The 13,754-nt window shown below is 35.0% G+C and overlaps 2 protein-coding genes across 2 annotated transcripts; both read right to left on the bottom strand.

Annotated features, from left to right (window-relative positions):
* Nucleotides 1-1,445: 1,445 nt before the first annotated feature.
* LOC102592361 (uncharacterized) lies at nt 1,446-5,805 on the bottom strand. Its single transcript, XM_006354214.1, has 11 exons — nt 5,283-5,805; nt 4,865-5,067; nt 4,601-4,798; nt 4,345-4,416; nt 3,917-4,012; nt 3,731-3,810; nt 3,504-3,579; nt 3,201-3,411; nt 2,679-2,875; nt 2,302-2,500; nt 1,446-2,191 (listed from the first exon to the last, which is right to left on the bottom strand). Exons 1-11 carry the CDS (start codon nt 5,803-5,805, stop codon nt 1,446-1,448), a joined length of 2,601 nt encoding a protein of 866 aa, XP_006354276.1.
* Nucleotides 5,806-9,752: 3,947 nt separating this feature from the next.
* Nucleotides 9,753-13,721, bottom strand: LOC102592030 (uncharacterized). Its single transcript, XM_006354213.1, has 12 exons — nt 13,427-13,721; nt 13,122-13,340; nt 12,704-12,906; nt 12,440-12,637; nt 12,184-12,255; nt 11,756-11,851; nt 11,570-11,649; nt 11,343-11,418; nt 11,040-11,250; nt 10,395-10,591; nt 10,018-10,216; nt 9,753-9,907 (listed from the first exon to the last, which is right to left on the bottom strand). Exons 1-12 carry the CDS (start codon nt 13,719-13,721, stop codon nt 9,753-9,755), a joined length of 2,001 nt encoding a protein of 666 aa, XP_006354275.1.
* Between the last annotated feature and the right edge of the window lie 33 nt (nt 13,722-13,754).

The raw sequence follows: 13,754 nt of genomic DNA, 5'->3' as shown, positions 1-13,754 counted from the left end.
TCCGGAGCTGATGGAATCATCAGAATTGGATTCCGATGTCATCTTCTTGAACTTTTGATCGAAAATGATCGTTCAAGGTTCATAAGTTCCAAAACACAAAAACTCGCACCAAGACCAAACGAACGACCAGGTGACCGAACTGTCAGTCCCAGCAAGTCATAAATGACTTGGGGTCGCTATAGGAACACTCTAAACGACACACAGAATGCAAGACACAGAAATGACCAAGAGGGTCATTACACCGAGTCAATCAACAATCAGAAACAATCATGCACAATCACAAGCACAATAAACATTACGACTTGAAAACCGTAAGTCACAATAACAAGTTCATTGTATTAGATTATCAACATATTGTCATTTCATATGTCCCCCTATGTATTCCCTACCATAAATTGCATCAATGATACTACAAAGCAGTAGACATGTATACATACATAGACCAAAAACATACAACCATCACTTACCTCGAATCAAGCCTCTTGGAAATTCTAAGAAACCCGAGCTTTCCCCTTACGAAGTGCCTCGACTTGTTCTTAGTCTAAAACAAATAATAAAAGCAACAATCAGTCACTAACAACCTATTAATTATCCAGATCATCAACAAATCTTTACCCCAGACCAATATATAAGGCTTAAAAATCAAAGCACAAGGTTGGGGAGTCAAAATCTTACCATTACCGACGAATTTCATGGAAAATGAGTGTAAACAACCCAGAATCGTTCCTCCCACCTCCAAGAACAAAAGTGCATAAATTAGGAGGTTTCGGGGTTGTTTCTGACCAAAATACCCTCCTACTTCTTCCATATGTTCGGCAAAACAATATTTTATGCGGAACTTACCCTGCTATAACAGTATGCACACCGCTATAGTGGGACGCCTCCGGCTATAGTGGGATAGCCGAAAGTACTGCATCTCGGAAATTCGAGAAAAGTCACTTTTTTTTATAACACAACCTATTCCCTTTGACTTCTCGACATATCTCTTCCAATCAATTTTGAGAGTTCTACTTACCTGAATTTAATTCCGTAAAGCCGTATGGACTCCTTATTAATGTCTCGACATATCTTGCATATATATTTTTTTTCTCTAATACTAATCTCATCTACACTAGTAGTTTGCCGAACATATGGAAGAGGTAGGAGGGTATTTTGGTCAATTTATTTTTATTAAAATTATGTAGGGACAAAAGTTAACGATCGTCAATATGAGGGGCAAAATTTTAAGGCCATCCTTATGGTATCTTGTTCTTACAAATTTACTCTATACAACATTTAGTACCATGCTGAGTTTAATAAGACCAACCAATTGCGGGGATAATTTTTCTTGAACTACCAAACATTGTATAACTTAAACGAAAACTTATATGTTGGGGGAGTTGGGAATTTCGTTAATAAAATCAACCAAACGACCAGTTAATTAGCGTTATTATTATTTGAAACCACTATGATTGAATGTTGAAATACACAGTATAAGATTCATCTTTGAAGCTCAGTAATGGTGCCAAAAGAAAGTTTCTCTTAGCACCTTTTGCCACAAAGCTGATAGGGTGATACTGGGTAATCCCATTTCCTAACATAAAACTTGCTGCCTGTTTGAATTCAGCATCGAAGGACGACTTCGAATTGCAGTTAAGCTTGACAATTGATACATCTTTGTAGTCCACACCACTATACATGAAGCAACCACTTTTGTCATCAGATTCTAACGAAACTGTCCCGTCCTTCCCATCTAATCCTGCAACCAAACGGAATAACGACCCAATCCCATCCGAGGACTGTGTGATCCCGAGACTTGTGCCATTTCGTAGATGAGTTATGAACATTCCAGGGAAATCAAAGGGCTCTAACATGACTAGTAGTCCGATAAAATCTTTTGGTTTTGAAAGCTTGACAGATTGTTTGTCATTTGAGATGAGTCTGAAGGTAGCACTGACAGCAGAATCTGTTCCGGTTTCAGGGTACTTCTCCATTTGAATAGAGCGGTTCGTGCTTGTCATGACAAATGTTGCATTACTAGATTCTTGTGTTAGAGATATTAGATAAGAATTATACTCCCATGGAACTGGAGTTATCAAATCTGAGAGAGAAGTGGATTTTCTTTCAATGTCCCAATCGCCAGTAGAATGGCCCGCGAGAAGGTATGGACCATAAAGAATTGCCTGTATCGATGCATATTCTAAACGGTCATCTAAAGCACCATTTAGAAGAGTGTGTTAGTAGGTATAATGTATGATCCATTAGTTTTTTTGAATTGAGACATATAACATTGATCGGACAAAGAAAAATCTTAATTATCACCTTTAATAGCCTCTGTTCGAAGATTCATAGGAAGCTCCATGTTGATTTTTTCACCTGAGCCCCAACCCTTGGTGATCGATAGGAAGTTACCTGGTGGAGGTAGAGATAAATTCTCTCCGTTCAAGGATGCTTTTGCGCTACTTGAATCTGTCCAACTTGGTATCCTCAGATTCAATGTAGATGGTGCACTAGTTTCATTCTGAAAGAATTATCCATCACAACAAGTTATTTTCAAAACAAGGGCGGCTTAAGCATATCAGTGGGCTAAAGTCAAAAATGTCATTTTGAGGCTCGGAAATTGGAGGAGTAGTGCATTCTATCAAATACTATAAGTTCCAACAAATGAAAAAAGGAACAAAGTAAATTAGAATGCGTACCCCCTTTGATGACACCATTATTGTCACTAGAAGGCGATTGTCCCACGAAACAACAGGGTCTACGCTCTGACTCACCACAATTTGCCCAGACTTCCAATCAAGAGTGCTAGATATATACTGGATGATGTAGAGCCCAGGAGAATTACCTTTCTCTTCGAAATAAATAGAATCTCCCAATTTGGAGAATGATTCAATCCCTATAGAGGAAAATGGGAAAATACAACTTAAATTCATTCCATTTTTTTAAGCTATAGATCTTTGGGGGTAAACTCAGAAAATCACAATTTTTTGTTGCAGACATAAATATATTTGCTGTGCCAGGGGCATAGAGAAGATTGCTCTTTGCAAGAAAAGTATGGTCCCGTATGTCCAATCTTTGATGGACAGAGTTATCCGGTACTTATACTGGAGGGAGGTAGCAACTACCCGTAGAACTATCAAGGTATCCGTACACTACTATGGATACCACGACTATAAAAAAAAACAGAAGGGCGAAAGATCAGAGTGTATTTATTCCAACACCTGTTCCATAGCAACACCAAAAGTCATTAAACGGCGATCCCCATTTATGGTAGGTCCGAGCTTTGGAAGCACCCGGTCGAAGTGGAAGCATATATATCATCACTCCAGGATCTCTCCCCCTTTGGATACTGAGCACACCATTTGTTAATGCACGCTCATAATAATCAGCATATACTATTTCTTTCGTCCATCTGAACAAGTGGCGGGAAACCTACAAATGATTCACATTTTTCCATAAATAAACACTCTCTTCCCCTACGAGCGAAATAGGAAACAACACACAAAAAAAACCAATGAGCGCACCTTTAGCATATTATAGGTAGTACACGATTCTCCGGTCTCTTTGCTTAGCTTGCTTGCTAACCTCTTCGGATCTGACCTGCTCAGGTTGGTATCAAAGAGAAGGGGAGATACAAAGAACTTTAAATCAAGTAAGCCAAACAAAGGAATTAACTTTGTGCATACTATGCTTAATAGTAAACAAATAAATAGAACTGTTCATCTCCGTTAGATTTTTTAGACTGTACTACCAAAATTCATCGGCTGATGTCCCTCCAGTTGCGTAGACGTGGGAAGAATTGACAATATCCATGAAGAACATCCCAATTTCCTAAAGAAAAAAAATGTTGCATTTACTCCCATGTAAACCAGTGGAAACACCAGGACTACAGAACTTACTCCTGAAAAGATAGTTTTCCAAAATCAAAAACATTTACCTTAGAAATTGGATCACCAGTAATTTCATAACGCAGTTGTGATCCAATAACAATTGGAATGTGTGTATTTGCATGAAAATTCGATATGTCATCAGCCTAACAGAAGAGATAGGGGAAAGATATCAGCGATAAAGTTAATGCTCATTACACACACAACTATATATTGTAATCATGGATCATATATGATCAGCCTAAACCAAAAGAAAAACAGAAATTACAAGATTAAAAATCAAATTTAGTTATACAAAAATTAAGAAACAGAAATGACTTTCCCAGTAAATAACTTGGTTCGTTCTCAAATGTGCGAATGAGGTGTTTCGATTATAGTCAACACAGCAATTAGTTGAATCATAGCAAGTAATGGTAATAGATACCAGTCGATATTTAGTATGTTACAATGTGAGAATGTGGAGAACGGGGATTTATACCTTAACAGCTAAGCGTCCTAAAAAGCATGGTTTGTCAAAAAGATGAGCCAACACTAGGTGCTTTGAATTACCCTGCAACAGCATTTAGAGGACGACAAAAGCAAGATTATTCAGATAATCACAAAGAGTATGATATATGCATATTGTTGCTTATGTGAGGCGATTAATGACTAAATATTGTGCTAAGGAAAGCTGCAATTTGCAAAATCAAATTAGTTAAGTTTTAGATATTAGGACAGGAAAGGTTAGACTGTACCGTTATTCTGTACAGCCTATAAAGAACATCATTCATGCCACCAAATTCTTCATTTAACGAATCCCAGTGCCTTTGAATAGTATATTTGGTGATCACATTTTGCACCCGATCGTAGAAGTAATCAACCATCCATGTAGTCATATTCAAAGATTTAGGATTGCCAGCTAAAGTATACTGATCCAAAAGACCTGCCATTATCTGTCAAAGTCCAATTTAGTTAAGCGGAGCATAAATGGCGTTAAGAAGCAAGAATTGAACATCTACCTTATGAATTGTATAATACGGTGCCCAGACTGGTTGTATAGCTTCAACGCGATCAAATTGCTCTGATGGGAAGGCAGAAAGATACCCTGTACCCATCTTTTCCTGGCATTCATTTAGTGCAGAAACCACAGCATACATTTTCTCTCCAAGACTGTCATTGTAGGTGCTAGCCCACATCTGTGCTGTGGCACTAAGGTAATGACCTTCAAGTTACAGCAAACTGTCAGCTAAACGATACGAGTTTGCATAAAACTGAACATATTGGAATATACAAGTAGTTGTCTCTCAAAGTAACATTCAGAAACTCATAAAGTTTGATTCTTGAATCATGTGAGTTGAGGCCTGAATCCTCACTGTATCGCGAACAAACAAAATTCATCCATAAATCAAATGCTGAAAGATAGAAAGTAGAACTAACCAACAAAATGACCTCGAACCTCCATCTCTGGTTTCTCCCAACCTCCATATGGCTTACCACGAATCTCCAGACCAGCTGTTTTCATAAAACTCCAAACCAATCTATCAACATCAAGCATTAACAAGTATTCCAAATTAGTTTGCTGAGCAACTCCATACATTGAATTTGATTCCAATCTCACATCATGGAGTGAAACCTCATTCAACAAACCATAAACTTCTACAAGACCACCCGAATTCTTCATCTTTCTATACGTCATAGCCCAATCAAACTCGTCTTCCTCCCTCAACACCTTCCTAGGAAGCAAGTTAAGCCAGGCCGAATCATCGGTAGGAGTCAAATGGTAATGACTAAAAATCTCTTGTTTTAAAGTTTCATTCTTTGAAGACAATAACTCATATCTAAAAGTATGTGATGACAATGGAGTATAAATGTTTGTACACTCTTTACAATGGACACCACCATATAACATAGAAAAAAAAGCCAATACTCCTAACAACTTGAAAAACACTAAAGATTTCATCTTGATCAAAACACTAAGAAAGATATATGGAAATTCTCTCAATTTATAGTATAACAAATTTTGACAATTGTGAGCTAACTCAATACTAGAGTCCTGCATGTGAAAGCAAGAGCAAAAGAAGTGTGTAGAGCGTTGAGGAGGGTTAAAAAAAAAGACAAGAAAATTAACAACCATTGTTGAAAATGAGCTAAAAAACAACTCTTGTAAAGACAAATTCAAGCTGTAACCTTCAAAGTAATTCAATAAGAGAAAGTAGCAAAAGTGCTTAGTGCTAACCCCATGACAAAAATACTTGTTGCACCTTCCATTCCTAAACTAGTACTTATAAAATTATGTACATTAGATTAATTCATTATTTTATTAGTAATATCTAGATAATTCAAAATATACTAAAAGTACTGTAAATTACAATTCTTCTCATATTAATATGATAAAATAATATATTTTAAAATGTTAATAAAGCATTAGAAGGCAATCAAAATAAGAAGACAAAAAGGTAAGCAGAGAGTGGAGTAAAAGCTAAAAATGGATAGTTTTGTTGTAACTACTAAAAATCAAATGTTCACACCTATATGAACAGGGTTATTATGTTGTCTGGCTTTATGATTCCATCCTATTTTCAGCATATTAATTAACTGAGTTTAGTTCATAAGTTTGTTTAAAAAGGAGAAAAGTTCATTACAAATGTATTTGGTTATTTAAAAATTACTTAATTATGAAGAGTTGTGAAAGCTTTGTGAAATAATATAGTAGAAAAATTTAATCAAAACAAGTAACATATTATATACAATTATTTGTATTTGTATTGTATGCATGTTGGCATTGCATTGTTCTTATAATTTCTCTCATCCTGTGAATTATGAGGTACATTTTTTTATAGAAAAAAAAAAGCATAAATACTACCCTAGAGATGAAACTTAATAATTCTCATTACCTATAGTTTGTCTAAATACACTTTATGGGTATAGTTCCATTTGTTATGCTAATTTTTGTTTATTTATTTTGCTGTTTTTTTTTAGAAATTATACAATTTGAATTTATACAAGTAACATATTATATATAGGTATTTGTATTATATACAAACTATTAATATAGATAAATAAGTAATTGTAAATAAGTGTCGAAATTATACAATTGATTCATAAAAAATATTGTAGGTGATAATATACAGGAAAAAAACAACCAACAATAAAAAAATATATAGAACAAAACAAGAAATGGAAGTTTGTATATACACAAATACGTATACATATGTACAGTATAATAACAAAATTATTAATAGGTATACAAATACAAAATATATACAAATATCTGAGACTCTTCATAGCAATTTTCTTAAAATATAGCCCCAATTCATTATTATATTAAATAATATACTGGTAATATTTGTAAGGCAATATATTCAATCAAGCAAAAATTGAGGGAGCTAAATAAGGAATCAAGATCTCAATGACTAATTGAGAATATCACCCCTCTCGTTACAAGGGCTCAAGGATGGAAAACGAATCAAATTTCAAGGAGATCTTGGAAATTAATCTGGAAATATGATTAATTATCTTCGTTTTTTTTCAAAAATCAAATCTCTTTGGTTACTATCTATTCTCGAAGAAACTTCAGCCTCGTCAACTTTATAAGAAAACGCTCTAAAAAAGAAGTGAGGATATACAAACAGTCTGAATTATCTAACCTTGTCTATTGTATTTTTATTAAGCATTGCATTACTTAATGTTTTACTGTGTAATAAAAATAGAGGGAAGACAAAAATATTTATGGTAAGGTATTGTATCAAAAAAATAAAAATAAAGAGAAAAGCAGAATGTAGACTTGGGATTTATATTTAAACTTTGTGCTCAAACCAAATTACAAAGATCAGAAGAGAACAAACTTTCAATCTAAGGGGACTGAACTAAGATCTATTTGAGATCCCAACCAATACAAAAATATCTGGTGTAATAACTTTTACATTCATCATTTTTATTATTATCTATTAACTTTTTGTTGATAACAATTGATTGATGAACATCATTAGTCGACCGTTAAGACGAAAATTGAAAAAGGAGTAATTCATCCCCTCTTACACTTTCAAAGTTGTCAAATATTAACAAGTGTCGACCTAGTAAACGAAAGAGTGGTTCTGGACCGCCACTTCAAGCCTCATCATTACGGTTTGACAAGCCTTGACACGGGGACATTTATAAATACATAAATTTTATTGGACTAAAAATTCATTTATAATTTAAATTAAATTCATGTTCATTTGAAATGAATGATTAATTTGAGTTTTACAAATGAATAAGTCTATTTTATTTAATTCAAGGTCCATTTCATTGTGAGGGTCAACTCATGTCATGTGTAAAATGACACGGCATCCTAATCATATTCAAGACCAATAAAATGATGTCACGTGTTTAAATATTGTGGCAATCCTGATCAAATTCAATAACCAGTCAAAAGTCATCACGTGTCTAATATAAAATATTTTGGATAATTAATCACAAGAAACCTTATCACAAAATTTGTGATAAGTTGGATGACTAATATAAACCAATCAGAAGAAGGTAAAAGAGTTCATTTTACACTTAGACTGTCTACCACCTACAACTATATATAAATAGGAGTTTTACATAATTTTCTTAAAACATTCTGCAAGCATTGGCCAAAGCCACAACATTGACTACTCGGTTATTTTAAAGAGTGGTCAACGGAGTTCTTCTCGGAGATCAATCCAAAATAATGTCGACGTTCTTAGATATCAAAGAAATTTCAAGGAGATCTAAATCATTCTACATATGAGCCTCGAATCATGAAAAAATATTAAGAAAGAGTAATCAAGATAACAACAAAAGTTCACAGTATGTTGTTGTATTTTAATTGCATTTAATTTTCTGCATTACGAAAATTTGAAACAAGTCCTAATCTGTTTGCTCCAACTGCTTCTTGTTTTGCTTATAGGTATGTTAAAGGCTTTGTCTCAGTAAAATAGTTTATTCATGTTATGTTAGAGATTTTATACATTAGTCGAGTCTATTATATTCATTCATGATAAAAACTTTACAAAAGCATTTATCAATTGGGTATTACATTTTTGAATTTGATGAGAACTTATGGAAGGAATTATTTTTTAAAAGAACTGTTCTTATGGTATGCATTTACTTCATTCCTCAGCATATGTAATAAGGTATGAAGCCAATTTGCCCATCATCGAGACCGACTTCAAAATTTATGAGTCAATTTAGTTTTGTGCGTCCACAAAACACATTAAAAATAAATTAAGGTATCTAGATATACATTCTAAAAGTTGGCCGAGTGTTAGACTTTAGACGAAAAGAATGGATAATTTAAAAATTAAACACATTAATCATTAGATTCAATCTAATAAGAAGAAAGAAAAATGAACTCATATATGAAAATCCTTATTTAGAGTACGAAAAAGGGTCAAAAATATCCTTAAACTATCTGGAAATAGCTCATATTTACCCTTAAACTATATTTCGGCTCAAACTACCCTTCCCGTCAAACTATTGGGTCAAAAATACTCTTCTTATTAACGGAAGTTGTTAAATGCCATGTGGATGTCATATTGCATGCCAATACTAATTACTCTTTTTTTCCACTGTCACATAGACTAAATCACTAAATCCTAATTACTCTTTTTTCCCCCTCATTTCATTATTTTCCAGAAATGATTTCACCCCTTCTCCCTCATTGAAGTATGTTATTGATTAGTTCACCTAGATGCAATATAAAAAATCATTAGTGATTTCACTTTTCTGTACGAGCCCAATATTCCTTAACAAGCATTCCAAATAATGAATTCTCTTTATTTATCAGCTTCTTTGGCTCATCAAACTCAACCAACTTCCCTGGAAAATCAACAATGATGCAAATGGTAAGTTTCAACATATTATGAAATAGATACTTTTTTTGTACTGTCGACCGTTGTAGCATTATGGATAAGAATTATACTCCCATGGAACTGGAGTTATCAAATCTGAGAGAGAAGTGGATTTTCTTTCAATGTCCCAATCGCCAGTAGAATGGCCCGCGAGAAGGTATGGACCATAAAGAATTGCCTGTATCGATGCATATTCTAAACGGTCATCTAAAGCACCATTTAGAAGAGTGTGTTAGTAGGTATAATGTATGATCCATTAGTTTTTTTGAATTGAGACATATAACATTGATCGGACAAAGAAAAATCTTAATTATCACCTTTAATAGCCTCTGTTCGAAGATTCATAGGAAGCTCCATGTTGATTTTTTCACCTGAGCCCCAACCCTTGGTGATCGAAAGGAAGTTACCTGGTGGAGGTAGAGATAAGTTCTCTCCGTTCAAGGATGCTTTTGCGCTACTTGAATCTGTCCAGCTTGGTATCCTCAGATTCAATGTAGATGGTGCACTAGTTTCATTCTGAAAGAATTATCCATCACAACAAGTTATTTTCAAAACAAGGGCGGCTTAAGCATATCAGTGGGCTAAAGTCAAAAATGTCATTTTGAGGCTCGGAAATTGGAGGAGTAGTGCATTCTATCAAATACTATAAGTTCCAACAAATGAAAAAAGGAACAAAGTAAATTAGAATGCGTACCCCCTTTGATGACACCATTATTGTCACTAGAAGGCGATTGTCCCACGAAACAACAGGGTCTACGCTCTGACTCACCACAATTTGCCCAGACTTCCAATCAAGAGTGCTAGATATATACTGGATGATGTAGAGCCCAGGAGAATTACCTTTCTCTTCGAAATAAATAGAATCTCCCAATTTGGAGAATGATTCAATCCCTATAGAGGAAAATGGGAAAATACAACTTAAATTCATTCCATTTTTTTAAGCTATAGATCTTTGGGGGTAAACTTAGAAAATCACAATTTTTTGTTGCAGACATAAATATATTTGCTGTGCCAGGGGCATAGAGAAGATTGCTCTTTGCAAGAAAAGTATGGTCCCGTATGTCCAATCTTTGATGGACAGAGTTATCCGGTACTTATACTGGAGGGAGGTAGCAACTACCCGTAGAACTATCAAGGTATCCGTACACTACTATGGATACCACGACTATAAAAAAAAACAGAAGGGCGAAAGATCAGAGTGTATTTATTCCATACTTATACTAGAGGGAGGTAGCAACTACCCGTAGAACTATCAAGGTATCCGTACACTACTATGGATACCACGACTATCAAAAAGAAAACAGAAGGGCGAAAGATCAGAGTGTATTTATTCCAACACCTGTTCCATAGCAACACCAAAAGTCATTAAACGGCGATCCCCATTTATGGTAGGTCCGAGCTTTGGAAGCACCCGGTCGAAGTGGAAGCATATATATCATCACTCCAGGATCTCTCCCCCTTTGGATACTGAGCACACCATTTGTTAATGCACGCTCATAATAATCAGCATATACTATTTCTTTCGTCCATCTGAACAAGTGGCGGGAAACCTACAAATGATTCACATTTTTCCATAAATAAACACTCTCTTCCCCTACGAGCGAAATAGGAAACAACACACAAAAAAAACCAATGAGCGCACCTTTAGCATATTATAGGTAGTACACGATTCTCCGGTCTCTTTGCTTAGCTTGCTTGCTAACCTCTTCGGATCTGACCTGCTCAGGTTGGTATCAAAGAGAAGGGGAGATACAAAGAACTTTAAATCAAGTAAGCCAAACAAAGGAATTAACTTTGTGCATACTATGCTTAATAGTAAACAAATAAATAGAACTGTTCATCTCCGTTAGATTTTTTAGACTGTACTACCAAAATTCATCGGCTGATGTCCCTCCAGTTGCGTAGACGTGGGAAGAATTGACAATATCCATGAAGAACATCCCAATTTCCTAAAGAAAAAAAATGTTGCATTTACTCCCATGTAAACCAGTGGAAACACCAGGACTACAGAACTTACTCCTGAAAAGATAGTTTTCCAAAATCAAAAACATTTACCTTAGAAATTGGATCACCAGTAATTTCATAACGCAGTTGTGATCCAATAACAATTGGAATGTGTGTATTTGCATGAAAATTCGATATGTCATCAGCCTAACAGAAGAGATAGGGGAAAGATATCAGCGATAAAGTTAATGCTCATTACACACACAACTATATATTGTAATCATGGATCATATATGATCAGCCTAAACCAAAAGAAAAACAGAAATTACAAGATTAAAAATCAAATTTAGTTATACAAAAATTAAGAAACAGAAATGACTTTCCCAGTAAATAACTTGGTTCGTTCTCAAATGTGCGAATGAGGTGTTTCGATTATAGTCAACACAGCAATTAGTTGAATCATAGCAAGTAATGGTAATAGATACCAGTCGATATTTAGTATGTTACAATGTGAGAATGTGGAGAACGGGGATTTATACCTTAACAGCTAAGCGTCCTAAAAAGCATGGTTTGTCAAAAAGATGAGCCAACACTAGGTGCTTTGAATTACCCTGCAACAGCATTTAGAGGACGACAAAAGCAAGATTATTCAGATAATCACAAAGAGTATGATATATGCATATTGTTGCTTATGTGAGGCGATTAATGACTAAATATTGTGCTAAGGAAAGCTGCAATTTGCAAAATCAAATTAGTTAAGTTTTAGATATTAGGACAGGAAAGGTTAGACTGTACCGTTATTCTGTACAGCCTATAAAGAACATCATTCATGCCACCAAATTCTTCATTTAACGAATCCCAGTGCCTTTGAATAGTATATTTGGTGATCACATTTTGCACCCGATCGTAGAAGTAATCAACCATCCATGTAGTCATATTCAAAGATTTAGGATTGCCAGCTAAAGTATACTGATCCAAAAGACCTGCCATTATCTGTCAAAGTCCAATTTAGTTAAGCGGAGCATAAATGGCGTTAAGAAGCAAGAATTGAACATCTACCTTATGAATTGTATAATACGGTGCCCAGACTGGTTGTATAGCTTCAACGCGATCAAATTGCTCTGATGGGAAGGCAGAAAGATACCCTGTACCCATCTTTTCCTGGCATTCATTTAGTGCAGAAACCACAGCATACATTTTCTCTCCAAGACTGTCATTGTAGGTGCTAGCCCACATCTGTGCTGTGGCACTAAGGTAATGACCTTCAAGTTACAGCAAACTGTCAGCTAAACGATACGAGTTTGCATAAAACTGAACATATTGGAATATACAAGTAGTTGTCTCTCAAAGTAACATTCAGAAACTCATAAAGTTTGATTCTTGAATCATGTGAGTTGAGGCCTGAATCCTCACTGTATCGCGAACAAACAAAATTCATCCATAAATCAAATGCTGAAAGATAGAAAGTAGAACTAACCAACAAAATGACCTCGAACCTCCATCTCTGGTTTCTCCCAACCTCCATATGGCTTACCACGAATCTCCAGACCAGCTGTTTTCATAAAACTCCAAACCAATCTATCAACATCAAGCATTAACAAGTATTCCAAATTAGTTTGCTGAGCAACTCCATACATTGAATTTGATTCCAATCTCACATCATGGAGTGAAACCTCATTCAACAAACCATAAACTTCTACAAGACCACCCGAATTCTTCATCTTTCTATACGTCATAGCCCAATCAAACTCGTCTTCCTCCCTCAACACTCGTCTCCAAGACCACCCGAATTCTTCATCTTTCTATATGTCATAGCCCAATCAAACTCGTCTTCCTCCCTCAACACCTTCCTAGGAAGCAAGTTAAGCCAGGCCGAATCATCGGTAGGAGTCAAATGGTAATGACTAAAAATCTCTTGTTTTAAAGTTTCATTCTTTGAAGACAATAACTCATATCTAAAAGTATGTGATGACAATGGAGTATAAATGTTTGTACACTCTTTACAATGAACACCACCATATAACATAGAAACAAAAGCCAATACTCCTAACAACTTGAAAAACACTAAAGATTTCATCTTGATCAAAACACTAAGAAAGATATATGGAAA

This window comes from Solanum tuberosum, unplaced genomic scaffold (genome assembly GCF_000226075.1).
Source record: "Solanum tuberosum cultivar DM 1-3 516 R44 unplaced genomic scaffold, SolTub_3.0 scf00168, whole genome shotgun sequence".
In the NCBI taxonomy this organism is placed as follows: Eukaryota; Viridiplantae; Streptophyta; class Magnoliopsida; order Solanales; family Solanaceae; genus Solanum; species Solanum tuberosum.
Note: the sequence above shows the minus strand (reverse complement) of the source record. Positions and strands in the feature narration are given on the sequence as shown.